We start from the raw sequence: 19,669 nt of genomic DNA on the forward strand, positions 1-19,669 counted from the left end.
CTCTTCTGGTCAAAATTTAAGGCCACAGTGACTTTCAAAATCCCGAATGATGAAATCAGACTATTCAGCTGAGTATTGTTATATCTATCCAGTATATGAATCTACTGTTGTTTCTACAGCTCCTCATGTCACATTCTTTAGCTAGAAGTTGCTTTTCTGTTAAGAGGAAAACATACATATAAGAGGAAAACCTACATATCACAAAGTATGCTGCATTATGATCCTATTTTTGTTTGCTGCATTAAAACTAAGCCTATATATAAATCAGAGAGAATGTGCATTCTTAAAATCTTTAAAAATGGTATTAATAAGTCTTCATGACATTGCTGGAAAGCAATTATGTAACATGGCTTTCACTTTGTAGTGGAGAGAGACTCCTAGAATGAGTGTAGGTATTCTGCAGAAGAGATAAGGCCAAAATACAAATGGTACCCTCTTGTTGTATAGTTGCTCATTTTTTAATCCTGGGAATATTGTGGAGATCTGTTTACTAATACCTACTTCACGATTTAATGGAGCTTAATTTTTGGAAGGAGAACCGCAATTTTTTGGCCAGGTCTTTTGCTTTGTAGACTGCAGCACTAAGCTTCAAGCACCAGGCAGCAAAAACTGGTGCAGGAAAGGAGAATCGGGACAAAAAAAAAGAGCAATTTGAGAGTTTCCTCTAAGTAAATCTCTTCACAGCAGTCTCCATTCTTTTTTGCCAGGGTTACATTTGATTGCTGGCTTTGACAGCTCACTGTTGGCACTCGGTTTCATAAATGTCTAATCTAGCTGGACAGTTCTGTCTTCACATTTCCTTCCATTTAAAAAAAAAATGGGAAAAAAAAAAAGATTGGTGGCTTCCATAATAGGATTTCAAATAAAACATATAATATGATCTAGATAATTAAAGTTGTAAAGGCTGTTGTGGTGTTTGGGTGTTTTTTTTTGTTTTTTTGTTTGTTTGTTTGTTTTTGGGAGGGGGAAAAAACGAAAGAGCTCACAACACATCCTTGACATCTTCAAGATAGATTCAGAGCTGAGATTTCAACACCAAGACCTAACAAACATTGCATACAAAGCACAGTAAATGCAGTATTCATAAATGTATATGCTCTCTGTGACTTCATGTCAGCAGGGTTCTGTAGGCCCTCATTTGTATCAAATAAACTTCAAATGGTAAAGAATGCGTGCCAGCCAGGGACAAGCATCACTTTGAATTGTTCCTTGTGTATCGTAGCTGAAATGGGAAACGTAGCTGTCTTCCTGTTTGTCAAGAGAGAGAAACAGACACACTTTCTGTAATTATTAGTAATACTGTCAATTTAATAAATTATTCACTCATGACAACAGGATTTACATTCCATTTGTCGATAGCTTGTGGGGGATAGTGGCTGTTTTAAAAAGTCTGACAATAGTGTGATGTGCACCATAAATATCTGCATCACACTTCCAGTGCAACAGTAAAGATGAGGGCTAATAACTTCTTTCTAGTGGTACCTCCCTCCTCCATCATGGATGATGCCCATCTCTACTTGCTAGGAATGCATTCTGGCACCAGGCGTTGACGAATTCATATAACATGAAGGTTCGTGGTTTTGACTGAGGTTGCAATGATGGCTGTGTGGTATATTGATGGACAAGAAAAGCCAGATAAGAGCTTTTCGGAGTGTAATGAGGTGATGAGGTTTTTATTGTCTGCTCCTTGGAATCATGAGTAGTAACATGGGAGAAAGTGAAGAAGGGGTTGGGGTGAAAACTTAACAAGTGAATGATATCTGAGTTGAGAGAGAAACTAATATGCTGGTGGCAAATGAGAGAAGTGAGACAACATAGAGTTGGCTATAGAAGAAATGTAGCTGTTGTTTAGTGTGCTGAAGTGGGGAGAGGCAATGGCAAGGCTAGAAAGCAAAAGATGAGCAATATTGTGCTAAAAGTAAACAAAGATATTTGTAACAATGCCCTGTATTACCGTGATACCATAGATTTTCATCTAGGCTAGAAAAGAAAAGGATGTACTAATTAAAAAAGAAAAGTGAGAGCCTATATGGGAGTTTCTGGAAGGTGAATTGATGGGACCAGACTGTTTCGTATCAATGTTAGGCAGAAGGAATCGGACAGCTTGCCCAAAAATAAGAGCACTGAGTTAAAAAAGATGTTGAGTCTGGGTGAAAAAGGGGTTGATCGTGTTGCATTTAATGAGTATAGATGGAGAGGAGATGTGTTGGGAGGACAAGGAACTGCTGTGCTTTGTTGAATTTGAGTTGAAGGCTAAGCAATGAGATAGATTGGAGAGGAAATGGTAGTGAAGCAGAGAGGGAAATCTGTCACTTATTAAGTAGTAGCTGAGTTTGTTTGTGCTGAGATTCTCCAGGTGTAAATTACTGCAGATCCGTGCAGGAAGGGAACCAAAAGCAGAGCCTTACAGAGCACTCACAGGGAGAAGGGAATCTGGGTGCAAAGAGGGGAAGAAATTTCAGAAGGGAAAGCATGACCTGTTGTATCAAGGGCTCATGCAAGCTTTCTTTACCTACCAGCTCCTCCTATCCTTTTGCTATTCTCCCGCCACCCCTTCCTCACATTCACATTAAAACAATGGAAGAAATAATCATCCTTAGTACACATTTACCAGTGGTCTGGGAAGCTTCTCTGTATTTTCGTCCATCCATCCCTGCACTGAGCAGAGGAGTGAGCTCTTTCCATCTCAGAAGAAGCAAGTCAATGCTCTGGGTTGGGTGGGATTGCTTTCAAAATGCTGCGTAATTCCTGAATTGTCTCTGGGTTGGAGGTAGGGGGTTTCTAAGAGGAATCTCTGTGTGCACCCAAGGTTGAATGGGAGTTTGAAGTTGTATGGTAGGCACCTGAAAATTCGGATTATTTCACTGTAAGATATCCTGATAGCAGAAGCAAAGCACTTGCTTGTTTCGGTGGGATTCTAGCAGAAACGTTATTTACCTCCCATTTGACAGATAGAGTAAACAGCATGAAAGAAATAGTGACTTGCCAGAAATAAATGACTTGCCAAAAAATCGAAGAAGAGATCTGTGCTCAGCTCATAGTCCCTTGCTTGTAAGTATTCTCTTTTACTTATTTGTAGTTCAGAAGCAATGAAAATGATAAAAAGAAATAAAATGAAATAAAAATAAAATAAAACCCAGCATGTCTTCAGGAATTCCTTTGCCAAAACTTGTAATAGCATGTGAAAGAGGCTGAGGCTTTCCTCCTTGATATTACATTAAAAAATTATTAACCATTTTTTTCCTAAGTAGGAATAGTATTTAATTGTCATTTAAACTAGTTCTTTAAAATCCCATAGTTTTACCCACAATAATCCGAGAACATTTAGTAAGTCTTAAAATATTCATAACACACAGAGATCATTACTCTTGAGACCTTCGTACAAGGCAGCGAAGTGTGTCAGACATATGGCAGAAACCTCTTCATTTCTTATTTCTTGTTATGATTATATGAAAGAAAGGCAAATTCTCTGTTCTTTCCCCATTGCAATTTGCATGCCATTGTTTTTATCTGTTGTGGGCCAAATTCATCTCATACACGTGTTCACTGAACAACATGGAGTTAATCAGGCTTGAATTCAGCTCGGTAAATATAAGCACAATACTGGTAAACTGTTGTTTTCTTTCTGTTTTCTGTACAGTATTTCAAGTAAGAAAAAAGGGGAAAATATTTCTTTAAATATCCCTTATGAAATTAACAGCCCAAACTGCATTGCAGCATAGATGACAATACCTGGTTTTGTATTATTTGTAATTGCCTAAAACTGTTGATTGCTCTGTCATTGAGTAATGCAACAAATAGTAATAAAATACAAGTCTTGCATTGGGAGTGCATCATAAATATCAGAAGCCATTGTAGTGGTACTGTATGTATTAAAGAGGGTGAGTAATTTGTTCTGATTATATTTCAGCGTGATTGTCTGAAGCCAAGTGGAACCTCAGAGGGTTATATCTGAAATAAAACTGTGGTTACAGTATATGGTCATAATCCCCAGATCTGTTGTGTCGAAATGACAGTATAATGAGTGGAAGTTAAAATGTCCTCTGCTTTCAAGTCATCATGGTTGTCATTTGATTAAATAATAGTTCATTCTGTTTGATGTCTTGGCTTTATTATTCAGAAGCACTTCAGTATACGTGTCCTACCTTTGTGTTATGTGCTCCTGGCAACCAGGTATCCATATAGGTTCTTATTTACACACCTGCAGCAGATACACCGTACGACTTCACTTGTGTATATGCTGCTTCAATATGGAACTTTAATTATTCCTCTTAATTACGGTGCATTCACAAAAAAGAGGGAAATCATTGGTCAGCTACAAAAAAAAAAAAAAGAAAAAAAAAAACCTGCTTAGTATTTGAAGGAATTTGATAATTTTGTTGTAGTTCGTAGCTTGGCAGGTGGTAATAATGCTATGCCAGCACTGTCAAAATATGAAAATTAAAGTGACGATGGGTTTTAATGAAATCCATTTGACAAATATAATTAAGGTGTTTTAATATGAAGCCCTGTAATAAAGACTACCGGTGGACTCCCTGAGGTCCTGACTAATTGTGTAGATTGCTTTTAAGCTTTGAATAGTTTTATTGGATAATGAACTGTTAAGAAGTGTTAGATCTTTCTTAAGCAGAATTTGGTTTGAAAAAGAAGAGGAGAGACAGGCCTGAGGTGTGGCATTTTAAACATAATTAGAAGAGAGATTTAAGTTAACATCTTTGATCTTGCTGTCAGTTTTTGATTAGAGCTGTAAATGCTTTAATCAAGTGCAGTGTAGTCATTACATTTCTAACTGTTTTTAAACTGCGAAATTACTGAGACACTGACATCGGTTTAACACTTCTTGAGAATTTCCAGCAAAGTTATGGTTGTAAACTGAGTGTTTGCGATAAAATGTTGTGCTGCAATGATTTACCAATTTGATAGATTGTGGGATAATTATAATTTGCTGCTCAAATAATTTGGAAATCCGTTCTGAGATTAAACGCAACGTCCTGTAGTTGAGGAGAGTGTGCCGCTTTAGTTTGCATTTTGATAATGCTTCCTAATGTTGTTTTTTTTTTCAATTAAAATAATGTTCAGGCTGGTACTTCTAAAGAAAATGCACATTTCACAAACTACATACAATATTCAAATGCCTTCCAAAGGAGTGCAGTCTTTTTAATGGTAGATATTGCGTTCTGCTGGAGTGGATCTCCTCACACCCATTTGAGAAATGGAGAAAAAGGCACAAATATTCCCTTGGGGAAATATTCTCACGTCCCGCTTTGCAACATTAAAGATTGCTCCATGAAATTTTCAAAAATATTAAGAATATATACTTTTTTTTTAAAACTCATGTTCAAAATAGGAACAAAATGTGAAAATGGCTATGGACTTAGGTAAGAGAAAGATGAGCGAGATCGGTCAGCTGGATCGTACCTGCCCATAGGTGGCATGCCACTCATTGTGAATACAGAAGCTGGCAGTCCTGGTCCTTTCCCGGATCTGGCCTCGACTTCCTTGTTCTCCGAACATGTTAGAAAATCCAGAAAGTCCCTTTGCTGTGCCAGGCGAGGGGCTATTGGGCTGACTGCTTTGCTCTTGTTGGTCCTCTAAGTAGGAAAAAACAACAACAGCAACAACAACAGCAAAAAAAAACTCCAGCAAAGAAATATATACTTATTCACATAAATAAATGCTAACACTGGCCTGCTGTCTTAGGAAATTGTTAATTGCATCCCCCAGCAGCCCACCTCATGGCTCTGGTAGCACGTCCTGTACACTGACAGGTCTGGGGGCCAACAGGAATGAGGGGACCTAGGATGACTGCTCAGGGGCCACTGCGTCTTCCTAGCACCTCCAGCGCATGCATCCCTGCTGATGGCAACTCAGTAACACCTAGCAGAGAGAAGCAGTGTCTGGTAGCCCCAGCCCAGACCACCAAGGGCCTCAAAGACGGCTTCCAGTAGCTGGGGGATTGCACTTGGAGCACTGTAAGCAGCTGCTTCGGACGGATCCAAGCAAAAAGTAACTTTTCCACACAGTAAGCTGGTCTGTTCTGGAGCTGTTTGTTTTTAGTTGTCTCCAGGTGTGCCCTCAATTAAACCATAAAGCAGTACTCTAGTGTGGAGATGCCAAAAACAAGCGTAAGTGTTGCTGAGTTCCTCCGTCAGAAGAAATCATGCTTGTCATCCTAGACACTTACTGAAAACTCATTTTTTCAACAACTTTTCCTTGCAGGGATCCCTTAGAAACAGATCGTGCCTACATGCAGTAAAGGCCTCATGTAAGTCTGCCTCTTAAACGCCATCTGAAGAGCTTAACTTGATCCTAAAATATAATTCTGCTCTGACGATTGCTATAAAAAAATGTATTATGGGGAAGCCTTTATTTCTATCTCAGCAATTTCCAGAAGAAATTTCTTTGGTTGACAAGTACAAGAGCAGAGATTTTATATATAGCCCTGCAAACTCAGCCTGGATTTTAAAATCAGTCTGGATTCTTTCCTCCTTATATACCTCCCGATAACAGTGATTTGCCAGACCATCAGGTATTTTTCATTGTTCCTTCTGTTCCCTTGCTGTGGGTTTAATGAGGTAGTGGTTTTCTCAGCATTACTCTGTGTGTAATCGAAGGCAATGTTGCGGATGGAAATAACTAACACTTAGCTGATGTGTGTGAAAAAGGAGAAGAATCCATAGCTGCATTGGTCCTGCAGGGTGAGAATAAAAATATGAACAGAGGAAAAACGGCTTAACATGGGCAGATCTGAGTGGAGGAAGAGAAGACAGGTGTCTGTAAGATCGCTGTGTTAGCTGCACAGAGGTGGCTGCATCAATGTTTTGTCCTGTAGGTGCCGGTTTTTAAATTACTATGTATTTCAAATGAGTGGGCTCTCATTGAGACATTTAAATTATGGATAAATTGAAGACTGAAAGTGTAGTGAAATATACAAACTACTAAACTTCATCAGCAAGCAAAAATACAGGCAGATGTAAGATGTCACATTTTTTCTCTATAAAGAGGTGTTACTTTTCCAGTTGTGATTGGTGGTGCCTCCTTAGACCAGTTCTTACCACCAGTTCTACAGCATTGCTTCAATGCTGCATTTCTACCCAGTTTGGGTGCTTTTGTCCTCATTCTTTCCGAAACGTCTTGCATGATCTTTCCTCATAGTGGTCTCATGTTTTCAAGATTATGTTTTTCTTCCTTTTATTTATACACCCTATGGAGTAAATGAGCATTTACCTTGACCGTAGCATCTAGATTAGGTGCCACGCACCATCATCTAGATGTGTTTCCCTGTATTGCCTTATAGCAAGTCAAGATTTCTGTAGCAGACATCTCAGCAAGGACTGTTGGGTCGGGTGCCATGAACATTTCATAAAGGTCCCTCCAGAGGACAGACCAAAAGTCTGGGACAGTACTGGAACCTCAGCCCTTTACTCCTTGTCCTCCATTTCCAAATAGTTACTTGAGATTTCCGGAGTCCTGAAGGAAAAAAGGAAGATTCTTCTCTGTGAGCAAAGCCATCATGACAAAACTTATGCGCATTAGACATCACAAGCTTTCCTAGTGGTAAATTACCCGCTGAATAAACCTACGTTGTTTATAAAGGGTTTTTTCCTCTCCAAATTGCCATGTCTCTGGAGAAATATTACCTTTAAAAGGAAATTTGAATGTCATGAATAATTTTGAATTTGTTTTGCCTCTTTTAATTTTTTTTTTTTTGGTTGTTGTTGTTTTGGTAGCAACCTTGAACAATAACTTTACTCAACAATCTCTTTGTTATTCTGTTTTAAACCTCTGTACTTTCAGCCTCCAACTTTGCAATACAGTTCTTTTTTTTTTTTTATGTTGTTGAGATTTTGAGAGATTTAGTTGGTGGAAAAATAGGAAGCATTGAAAGAATGAGCTAATTAATGTTCCCTCAGCCTATCTAAAATAAGCTATTGTGTTAGAGTTTTGCCATGTTTGTAATTTATGCCTGCTAAACCTTTGTTTTATCGTCTATTACTGTCTTCTAAGCTCCTGTTTGCACTTACTGTCTATAACAAGCATTCCGTTTTATTTGGAGAAAAAACGGTTTCAGTTACTTCTACTGTACCCAAGAAGGAGAGAGGGATTTGCGAATGATAAATGGGGAAGTTGACTAGCTAACTAATAAAGATTTGTCTTAATCAAGTATGATTTGTCAGAACAGGAGCGCACTGGGGTCAGGGCACATGCAATGAATAATACAGCATTCACTAGAGAAAAGGACCAGGCAAAAGGCCTCATAAATATGCTGCGATTACCCATTGCTAATTCGTATTCAAAGAATGAGTTGCACTGAAGCCAGCCTCGAGGTTGCTGAGCTGTTCACCTGCTTTGTGGGCCTTGGAATGTTTAAGAAAGTTTATACTTATAACATATGTAGTTTTCAGAATGCTTTATTTTTGCACAGAGTGTTCACAATTTTTGGTCAATAACTTTAAGCATTATCTTTTATTATTATTATTAGACAGGTTAAAACACTCTTTAGGTCTATGGAAGTATTAAAGATCAAACAAGCATAGACTTCTTGCTCCTGTTGTGATCTTTTCTGACTTTCTAACCAGTCTGTGGATCCAGGGTAAACTGGGTACGTTAGGATATTGGGGGAAATCTGTACAAACCCATATGTCATTGTATTTGTCTCTGGCTTGGTTTTCATTTGCTGACATTGTGTCTTGCTTCTAATAGCCATTTCTCAGAGTGAAAACACTCTTCTCATGGACTTTTTTGGTGTCTAAAATGAGATGCTGCAAAGAACCTCATTCTTACTGTTTTAGTTCGGTAAATGGGCCAGGAATGAAAAAAATAGTTCCAGTACTTACAGATATAATTAGCAGACTTTATTCTCTGCAGTGTTTAAATGTTATATGCTGAGTCTTTGCATAGTTAAATATTTTTAGATATATTCTGTTCCACACTTCAATTTTAAGTCGTATTTCAACGTTTTATATATTTTCTTATCTTTTGATAGCCTAGTAGGACTTTGCTGTTTGTGTGTTGGCTAAGAGTCTGTCTCATCTATTTTGTGCTAAGCTCTGTCTCTTGAAGTGTATTTATTGCATTAAGAGTAAATCGGCTATAGAGGCAGGGCCAGCTTCATGATTTTCAAGGCCTGGAGCTGCTGTATGCAGTAGCCTAAGTTGCCAAGTCTCTGCCTACACGTCTTGAGTCTTTGAAGTAAGGAATACTGCAGGGTCCAAAGTAATTATTTACACTGCTTTGAGTAGATGGTGGAGCATTTTTTTTTATTAAATTATGACTATGAATTCAGCCTTAGTTAGATGAACCAAAGATCCCTGTTGTCTTGTTGCTGTTTGGAATCATAGTTTTAATTAAGTGACGACTTGTCGATCAAGGTTTAAAGGGTATGTTTCTGCAACTTGATTTAGATGTAATCATTGCTAATACTCTCCATTGCTATAAATTGCCTTCAGAAAAGTTCAAGGCTGGTAGTGCTGTAATGAAGCAACATCCATTCCTTGCACCGTTGCTCAGAGCAAGAGGGGACTTTTCCCATCCTGACAGCACTTGAAGTGGAAGGAAGAAAGGATGCTGAGGGCTGGTTCCCAACTTCACTTCCGTATGTGACTGAAATGAGAGTAGCAAGTTGTTTACTTGTCTTGATGCACTAAGCAAGGATTTCTTTTGCCTTAGAACTTTTTGGAAGCAAGGAGAAGAAAAGAAAAGTGAAGGGAGGGATTTGGAGTGGATAAGCCTTGCTGAGCACGGCTGGAACAAGGTCTGGGCTTCAATATAGACACATTCAGGGGAATCAAAGTCTGTCACCTCCTGTGAACGTAGCTGGGAGGATATTAGTGAGGGAGCTCAGATAGATGGGTGACGGGAGTAGACAGAAAAAAATACATCAGTTAGTGAGAAATGAGTGGTTTTATACCATCAGATTGATGTAAGTTAGGATTTCAGAAAAGCTGTGAAACCTTAGAAAAAGAAAAGGCTACTAGAGGTGAACTTACTAGGTCTGTCATATATCATCTTTCTCCTTTCTTTTTCCTATATTCTTCTCATTCATGTGTCTTTTTTTTTTTTTTTTTCCTGGGGAAGGACAAAGTGGGCCTGGACCATGAGAGGTAGTGATTATGAAGTGGTCCCAGTTTGTTCTTAAAGGTGTGTGGCATCTTCCTCAAATATCTTATTTTCCTTATTTTGAACAAAGCACAGTGCCGAGTTCTGACTAGATGTTCTGGATGCTTTTCTTTCTGGCTCCCCTCATCTCATGATTAGCAGACCCTTTTGTTGTTAGCCAATGAAAAGAATATTGTGAATATCCATCATAGTATATGGAAACCTTTCTCATTAGAAAATTATTTGTATTTCAAGTTTGGTGGATATACTGGAGATAGTGTTAGGTGTTTTTTTGCTTTCACAGAGAATGCAGTTCCTTTTGTCCTCTCTTGTAACCGTATTTCTGGAAGTGCTGGACGTCCTCAGTACACGCTGTGGACTGTCAGTACTCTTTGTTAGATACAGCAGTTCTCCTGAAGATACCAACCAGTCCCTAGAATGTGTCATAACAATTTTTAATTTCTTATGTTAAGTGACCAACATGCAAATTAATTTCTTTATTGCAGATTCAGGAGTCATTTGAGCAACAGCTCTCGCATTTCACCATTAATGTTGTGCAACCATTCTCTCCGTTGGCATATAGCCATTATGTCGTCCTTCACTTATCTATATTAACCCGTATTTGTCATTTAATAACTGCAATGATCTAAATTCCTCTGTATCTACTTATATTGACTGTTCAATGTAATATACATCAACTGTGAGCTTGTAAATTTATAGGACTTTTACCTGTGTCCCTACACATAAAGATGTGTCATCACTTTCTTTATTAACTTTCTGCTGTCAGAAGCATAAAGCATTTTGACTTAACCCCAAATTCTTCTGACTCCTACGCTATATATTTTCCAAGTTTGTAAATCTGCTTGCTGCCACCTCTGAACAGCTAGCATTTAACACCTTCGAGCATTTTTGTATTTTTTTCCCAGAAACTGTCATTAATGATTTATCTCTCTAGTCTCCTAAAATCTAAACCTTTAATTTCTCTAGAGCAGAGTGACAGTGTTTTGGAAAAAAGCTGTCCCAGCCTTGAATGTGTTTACTGGATTTCTACCTGTGCCAGCCTAGGTCATGTCTAAGAATATTGCATAAGCTTTTGCTCTGCCTTCACAGCCCGCTGTGTCTCTATGCAAAGCCAACAGAGAAGTGTGTTCCCCAATGGTCTCTAGGCAAGCCTGGAGAGCTTGGTGTGGAGATGTTATCCATTCTTATTCTGATTCCTTCTGCCATGACACACAGTGTTGCGGGGTTTTTTGTTTGTTTGTTTGCTTTTTGAGTCTATTTTCTCTTGATTTTTAACTTGATCATCTCCTTTTCCCAGTGTAAATTAGTTTGTGATTTCCTCTAATTGCATAGCTCACGTGCATGCATTGTGCATAAGACAAGATTGAACAAATCATACTTCAGGCATCCTCTGCATGATTTGGTTGTTTGTAATCCTTTTTAGTGTTTTTAAACTGTATCAGCATTTCAGCTGCCTCTTACGAAATATGTTTTCTTTCATTTTATGTAAGTATGTACAGACATACAGGGTACATTTTGAGAGGAAAGTGCTTTATTAAACCATGTTGGATTTTTTTATTATTATTATTTTTCATATGAAAAGGAAAAATGCAGACTCTGTCATCAAACTTAATTAAAATGCGTGTTTATTTATCCAAAAGCCTGGAGTGGCTCATTCCACATCATTCCTGTCTCTTGACATTACTCGTAATTATTACTCAATATTACTTGTTCTTAAGGAAAAAAGCGAATAGAAAAAGCTCTTTCAAAATCAGTTTGGCTGTAAATACTTAACTAAAAGCAGAAAAAGAAAAAAAAGAAAAGAGAAACTAGTCGAGTACTACTTATCTTGCATCCTTGATATGTGTGTAAGTATTACAAATCAAGCTTTGTGGAACATATATTAAATAATTATGATTTGCACTTATAAATAAATACTGCATATAGGTTACATGCAAATTCCAAAGTAAGGGTATATTCAAAAGTGTAAAGCATCTCTAGAAATGACTGTTGTCTTTTGGGTGTATCTCAACATAAAAGTTGAAAGCCATGTTCCAGTTGTTGCACAGATGAAGGGAGAGAATTTGGGCTTGCGTGTGTTTGTTGTTTTTCAGTTGGGGAAATCTTCATTCTTCAAATTGGGTTCAGTGTTTTAGGAAAAGAGATGGGTTGGGTTCTTTTTTGCATTATCGGCCTTCACTGTTTGTGTGAGACCCAAAGCGTCTCATTATTATTGAAGTGTTCAGCCCTGAGAAAGCTGATTTCCTATACCTTGTTCAAACACCTTCAAGGTGCAGTATATTTGCAGCTGTGAATTTTGGCATTTACTCCTTAAGACTGATGTTTGTTAATACATTTATATACTTCAGAATTTCTTTTTCTGTTCATCCCAACATTGTTTAAGACTGAGATAATTGCTATACTGAACATTCCTGCTGTCTGTCAGAAAACAGATTATAAGGACATGAATGCATTCAGCCTTCTGCTTTTTATAGTTCAGTTGCAATTCTGAAGCATAATTTTCTGCACTGTTCTGGGAATTTGAGGTAGAAAGTGTAGCACCAACTAATTAACATTGTGAAGATTCTATGGAAATAACACAGTTACTGGCAGCACACAACAATCTTCAGTTTGGGTACTGGCCTTACTTCATGCATATGCACTACGGCATGTCTTAGAAATGTTACCTTTTCGTATAACTGCAGTAGCATCATCAACAATTTGCTTTGTAACTAATCTGGAAGGAACCGTACAGTACAAGCACAGGTCTGCCACAGGAAGGCTTTAACTGGCAGGGAAACATCAGAGTCCTGGGAAAACCTGAGAAATGTTAGCAAGCAGATAGCAATGATATCAAGCTTGTAATTAGCTTTACTGTGGGGCAATGTTGCTTTGTTCCAGTCCTGAACACCTTCAGTTGCAAACCAAGTGAGGAGACATGTCTTCATGTCATCTATGAATCTGAATTTTCTTCATTTATTGATATTTTTATTTGACTGTCATGACCTTCCAGCAAAAAATCAACTTTTGTTGTTATCAGTGAGTTTTTTGAGAGCAGAACAAGGCTACAAAAAGGATCTGTAGATAAAGGTGTCAATTTATGTTTGCGAACTTATTGTGAGATTATGTTACCTCCGTTATATCTCTTTGTTCAACTTATGTTGTTATTTTAGCCCAAAAAAGGCCAAAGATCATCAGCTAAAGTGCATGTAGAGTAAAGCTGCTCCTGTAAAATTGATGATCCATCCAATTATTTATCTATAGAGGCTGCTGGGAAGAAACGCAACTATCTCAGTTCTCAGACCCTTCTGCTAGGTTGAACTTCATGGCTGAAGGTTTAATCCCTAAGTGTCATATCAACAATTCATTCTGTGATATTCTGGCTGACATGCTCTCCTTCCTTATTTATTGATGTCTTCAGTCATCGACAATGAGAGGAAAATACACTATTCGTCAAAGTGACGGTGTTTTACCCTCACTTACAGTTGATGCTGCTGTCACATTGATGGTTGGGAAATAAACTCAATCATTATAAAAAGCTAAGAGTGTGAACTTGCCAGTGACAGGAAGAAGATGAAAAAAAAAAAAAACCACAGTAACTTGCTTAAAATTGGTGTAATAAAAATAGAGCTGTTTCCTATAAAGATGTTTCCAAGCTTTGTGAAATACCAAGCCATTGTAGCCATTTACTTTAAAATTATTCCTCTGAAAGAAAGTGTGCTCTTTGTGCTCCTTGTCTGCACAGCCATAGGTGTAATTTTTAGTAATAAGTATTTGTTATAACTTCACCTCATGCTTCCACTTGCTTAGTAATTTGTTGATTGATTTCCACTATATTTTAATGTATTTTGCTTTGTTTGTTGTTTTTTTTCTCCCCTAGACTACACTGAATGCATTTATCTGTTTCTGTATGCTAGTATTTTAAGTGCTTTGATAAGAATAAACCTGTAAGGGTTCATCCAATAAGTCCTAGGGCATGCAAGCGTAGGTAAAGCTCTGCCTCGAATCACTTTCGTAGTCTACCATTTGTATAACTGGACGGCACCTTACAGCTTTTTTAACTCAATAACCACAAATCTTACCACATTTCACCTTTGGGAGGCATTATATATACAGCTAAAAGTGAAGCGCAGCAAGCCAAGAGGGACAAGATAGCATAATGAGGATGTCAATTTGTGGTCAGATATCTGAGGAAATATTTATCTTACTTGTACTCTACTTGGCAACAGATAGAGAAATATACATGTAATGAATTTCCTTGGACTTCATCTGACAGAGCGTATATATTGTGTTAAATGCATTTAGGAAAATAAATCTCTCGTCCCAGATTTTAAGAGTTTGAGTTGATTCTAATTGGATTATTCCCTGAGAATGGACTATATCTGTTGGGAAAAAAAAAAAAAAAAAAAAAAAAAACCAGTTTATTCTACTAGCATATTGGTGATTTTTTTATTTACCAATTTGTTTTCTCATATCTCCTCACATAATGACATTTTGCATCCAGAGCAAAAGCAAGATGTGATTTTTGTTGTTTATGAAGAAAGCCTATTTTTATGGCTTCACTCAGGTGGTGAGCTCTCTCAGTAGCCCAACTGAACATGTGTGTCTCACACTCACAATGTGTCCTGAGGCAAAGCTACGGCTGCTTCAGCTACTTGTGTCTGCTTCCGCACCTGTAAATGGGAATGATTTAACTTCATTTTTTCCTTCAGGGAAATATAGGGAGGATTTCTTAATGTTCCTGTAGAGCTTTGAAGATTAAAATCTCTTTTCTATATTAGCTGCTATTATTTCAGTCAAAGAGGAGCATTCGACTGAAGCTGTTTGAAGAGTAAAGTTTTGGCATCTTGCATTGTCTTGAGGCATGGATTCCTCTCTCTGCTATAATTTTGCAACCTTTGGTTCAGCATGAGCTACGGAAACAAGCAACCCATGTGTAAAAATAAATGGTGATGCCAACAGATTAATGTGTACGTCTGCTGTTACAGACATCAGCCGATCCATTGCAATGCATCTCCAGTCCTGCCAGAAATACTACATGATGGAGCAAAATAGACACCAGTAACTGGGCTTAGCTCAAAATGACTTTCATTTAAGCACCAATGGTAAAAGCTGAGAGGCATAGAGAAAGATTTTCTTCTTACATGGCTTCTCAGTATCTTCAGAAGTAAAGGATTGCTGGTGTTTTAGTGAAGGCTTCCTGTCTGCCTTGTTAAGACAAGGAGTGGATGTAAGGAGCTTGTGGGCAGCACAAGCTCCCAGCACTCAAAGTTTGGAAGTCTTCGTGCCTTTGTTCCATAGACCAAAGGTCAGCATCGGTTTCCAGACCCTGTGCAACCTTGACAGGTGGCGAGGGGACAGCTTCTGATCTGAGTGTTACTCCTGCAGTTTTATGTTGCGTGGAAAAGTTGAAATAACGATATTGTCCTCTTTGCAGTTAGGAGGCGCGATTAGGCTATCACATGTATTAAGTGCTGCTGTTCTTTAAATAGCTTTGTTACAATCTAATCTGGCATTTTGAGGCCTTACAGTCAGAAGCTATATTTTTCATGATTTGCATTTTGATTTTTTAATGCAGAGCAGATTGGACAGGAGATGCTGGAAAACCTCAGCCATGACAGAGAGAAGATCCAGCGTGCTCGGGAAAGGGTAAGTTTGATAATAAGTAGTTGCTGGTCACAGATTTTATTTGCTTTAGGCAAGTTCACTGTGCATGCAAAAAATAGTCCAACACATTGATTAGTTTTGTATAAATCAGCTGCTATTGTAAGATGTAATCACCATCTGCAGCAAAGCACTTAAGAAGTGTCTTATATGGGCTCCCCCAGGGAGTCATACTGAAGTCACCAAACACACTGTTGTAAGTGAGCTTTCTGTCATTGCCATCACACACAGTCAGATCTCCTTTCTGTCCTTTGAAGGATTTATTATAGTATCCATTGCAGTGACTTCTTGGACTCTGTGAAACAAAGTTCATATCATGATTTAGCTTATAATAATTGATCAACTGCAGCTCTTTGTAGCTGTAAATGCTAATAATTGCCTTATGAGGATGTATATACAATAGTTACCTCCTTTTCTCAGTGTCACATGGGTAAAATCAATGTTTCTTTCTGTATTGCACTTTTCTATACTACTGCTCTGTTGCTGCAGTCAGAAAGATATCTATGTCATTTTTGGCTTATGTTGCCTCTGCGGGGATCATCTTTACTTTGTAGAGTTTAGTGAAGATGCCCAATAACCCATCCCAACCAACTCATACAACATCTCTGAACCTCAGTCTCAAAGATTTGACCCTTTGGCTCTGATCTCTGCTCACAGATCTTACCAGCTCTGCTAACTCTCCCAGAATCAGTCATGACTGCGTCTGAGCCTTTCTGTCCAGGACACATTGATCAGATGCTTTCTTGAGTGTCCAATTTTGCCAAAGCTAAGTCATCTCACAGGCCTCTATCTGACAAAAGCCACTTAAGAGAACTCCCTGATCTGTCCCAGGGAGTTTCTTTACCTGGATAGCTTTGATTGGTGAAGCCCCATATGACAGCTTTAACGAGGCATTTTCTGTCAGCTGTACCAGCTGCTTTTTAAAGTCTGGGCATGAGCTACTTTAAAACATTACGTATAACTAAATTGTTAAGTAAAAGGATTGTGAGCGTTTACCAAGGGTTGTTCAGGCAAATCTGTGTTGTTTCCTCTCCAGTCCTCAATCCCCTGTGACTGATAAGTCAGAGATGCTTTTCTGTTTCTGTCTGGACAAATAAAACCTGAGCAATGAAGATTAATAATGTGTATCTCTTTCCACCGAATCAAAAAATCCTCATGAAAGTTAGGGCAAGAGGAAGCATAGTTCTGACAACTCCTTATACACATAGTTTGTAGCATAAATTTTGCATTTGTTTGCCTTCTGCATGAAAAGCAAGTTTCTACAATGGAAAACTTAATAGTATTCTAGGAAAGTGCATCCGATCACAGTTCAGCAAGAGATCTCATCACAAGTGGAAGATCTCAAGTTTCAAGATCTTGTGTGTGCCACTGAACTGTTTTGTTTGGGGAATCCAGGGTAACACATCTGTTTGTGAATTCAAATGTGAAGTTAGGGATGATCTTGGATAACTCTCCAAGTTTTCCATTTTGTGGAGGTATTTTAAGGACCAGGGCAGAAGTTGTTCTATCACTGTGTAACAGCTTTACACTGGGTACATTCAGGCATCCTTTCAGCTGGGGAACAAACTTGTCATCTGAAAGCCTGGACACGATGGTCAGTTCTTAGCAGCTGAATCTTACAAAAATTAGAGATTTTTTCTTATAAGCAAAATTTAAATGATAGCGTTTGTATAGTTTGGTTAAATCTGCGTATTTTGAGCTTTCCTATCTGCAGAGTAAAACATGTGAATGAAAAGAAAAGCAAGAAATAACTGCTATTATTTGGAATATAGGGGAAACTACATGTGTAATAGCATCCATAATAGAGGAACTCCCTCAACTGCTTTTTAATTTTTTTTAAGCCAAAGAGAAAGGATAAAAGCTCTGCTATAAGAGCCAGAGAGATTAACTACACTATGCAGGACTCTTGAAGATTTCTTTTTTTTTTTTTTTTACAAAACCTTAAATTAAAATGTGTTTAAGGTAGACAAGATATCAATGAATGCATCTTGCTCATGTTCCTTCTTTATTTCTTATTATTGCTACTATTTTTAAAAGCTTTCTTGCGCACCATGTATATTGGCCATTATTAATATTAAACCATCTTCCAAAAGTCTTTTACTGCAGCAATGAATTGCCATTATATGCTACTTCAGAGTTCTGCCCACTACCAGTTCTTTGGCTTCTGCAGTGCAGTCGTATTGGTAAAGACATGATGGAGTAACTACCATCAGATAATTCAGCTTTAAATAAAAACAAACTTACAGCTTGAAAATGTTTATGGTTATGTTTTTTTTTTAGTGTCCTCTTGGGATCTTCCAAGTGTGTCTGTACGTTTGTTTCCTTATTAGCATTTCTTTTGCTTGCTTTGTGATGTATTTTGTTTTTGTTTTTTATCGCCATAGAAGTGTGAGGTCGTCTTGCTTAGAGGACTTTATGAAACCTCCAAGGTTCCACTTCCCCTCCTAACTATCAGAACTGATTTGAGCTGTCAGGTGGAATCCTGCAGCAAGAGAGGAAAGTTGGGATCAAACATATAGTGGTAAAAAGGAGAGAGCTACTTTTCTCTGAGAAGCCCCAAGTGTTAAATGCATCTTTATGAATAATAAAAGACATATGTGAAGCATACATTTGTGCTTCAGATTCCCTTCTAGCACAAGTAAGAACTTGGTTTCCTATGAGCCTCTTAAAAATTATTGTGATGTTTTTTTTTTTTCCATCTTACTTGTGTCCAACTAGGCTAAGCAGCTTTTCTGGAGCTTGAATTATCTAGGTGAATTAGGAAAAAAATGAGGGAATGACCTCCCCAGAATATAATGCTCATCTTTGTTCCATCGTGCCGCATAATTGCAGAGCTCTGGTCTCAGTGCAAGACTTCCCACTGAACACAGTATTGCTAAGAGCAATCTTGGTTGGTGTTATCCCATCTCAGCTTCTGCATGGCATTTCCTTAATACTTTTTCCAAGAACAAGAAGGAAATTATACATAAAGGTTATGTGTCATTTGTTGCAACTAGTGATTTCTGTAGTAAGCATTGAATCTGGTGGTAGATATTTACTATATTAGGCTCCAGAATAGCAACTGCTTTTAATAATGCTGCTATGCATATATTCAAGATATAATTGTGGTTTGTTATGGTGAAGGTGATTTGTTATTGGAAGGCTGCCACTTTTCTTGGCAGTGTTACTGTTTCAATGGGTTTATAACGCAAGATTCATTTTGTCTTCTACAACAAAATTTCTTTAGTAATAACGCGATGATTCAGATAATCCTTTCAATCTGATTTGATAATGAAAAGGTAAATACGCAGCTTTTGCAAGGAGAAAGATGTTTTTATATATGTACGCACAGCTGTGTTTTGAGGCATATTAGAAATGGTGGTTCCTGCTATTTTGTAATTGACAATAATTACAATATCCCTTATAGTACATTTTGATGTCTCCCAGGTTCAGAGTTCTCTAGAAAGTTCAACGATGTCTTTCCATTAGCTACCAGCAGAAGTGGCAATAGGAGAGAAACACTATTCTTCGTGAGAACGGCAGCTCATAATTTCTAGACTGCCTTTTGTGAAATATTAAAAAGCACAAAAGTAAAAGCATTTAATTCTTTTCGAAGAAGAACAGAAATTATTGTTCTATTCTAATATGAATTTCATTTTCTTTATAATCATTCTCTTAGTATCCCCAGTTTTGCTTTCCATTCAGTTGTGGTTTTACCTATTTTGCATGACTTCTGAACTGTAGAACAATGCAGCTAATTAAGTTAAGCTGTCCATGTAGCTTTCCTATGTCCTATTAAAGTACTAAAAACACTGCTCTAAGGTCATCAGAGGTTTTCTATTTAAGGGACAGTGTGGTTGTATTTTTTAACACAGAATCAGTAAAATGACACTGTTCTGTATTATTGCTTTTTCTTTAAACAGGTAAC

General features: G+C 37.8%; 1 protein-coding gene across 8 annotated transcripts in view; it reads left to right on the top strand.

Moving 5' to 3' along the window:
- Positions 1-19,669, top strand: part of VTI1A (vesicle transport through interaction with t-SNAREs 1A) — a 249,224-nt gene that overhangs the window by 132,766 nt on the left and 96,789 nt on the right. For all 8 annotated transcript variants that reach the window (NM_001277400.2, NM_001277401.2, XM_015288703.4 and 5 more), the window contains one exon: positions 15,677-15,747. In NM_001277400.2, coding sequence (NP_001264329.1) covers positions 15,677-15,747 — 71 coding nt within the window. The remainder of the gene's footprint in view (positions 1-15,676; positions 15,748-19,669) is intronic.

The sequence above is a fragment of the Gallus gallus genome, chromosome 6 (genome assembly GCF_016699485.2).
Source record: "Gallus gallus isolate bGalGal1 chromosome 6, bGalGal1.mat.broiler.GRCg7b, whole genome shotgun sequence".
Lineage (NCBI taxonomy): Eukaryota > Metazoa > Chordata > Aves > Galliformes > Phasianidae > Gallus > Gallus gallus.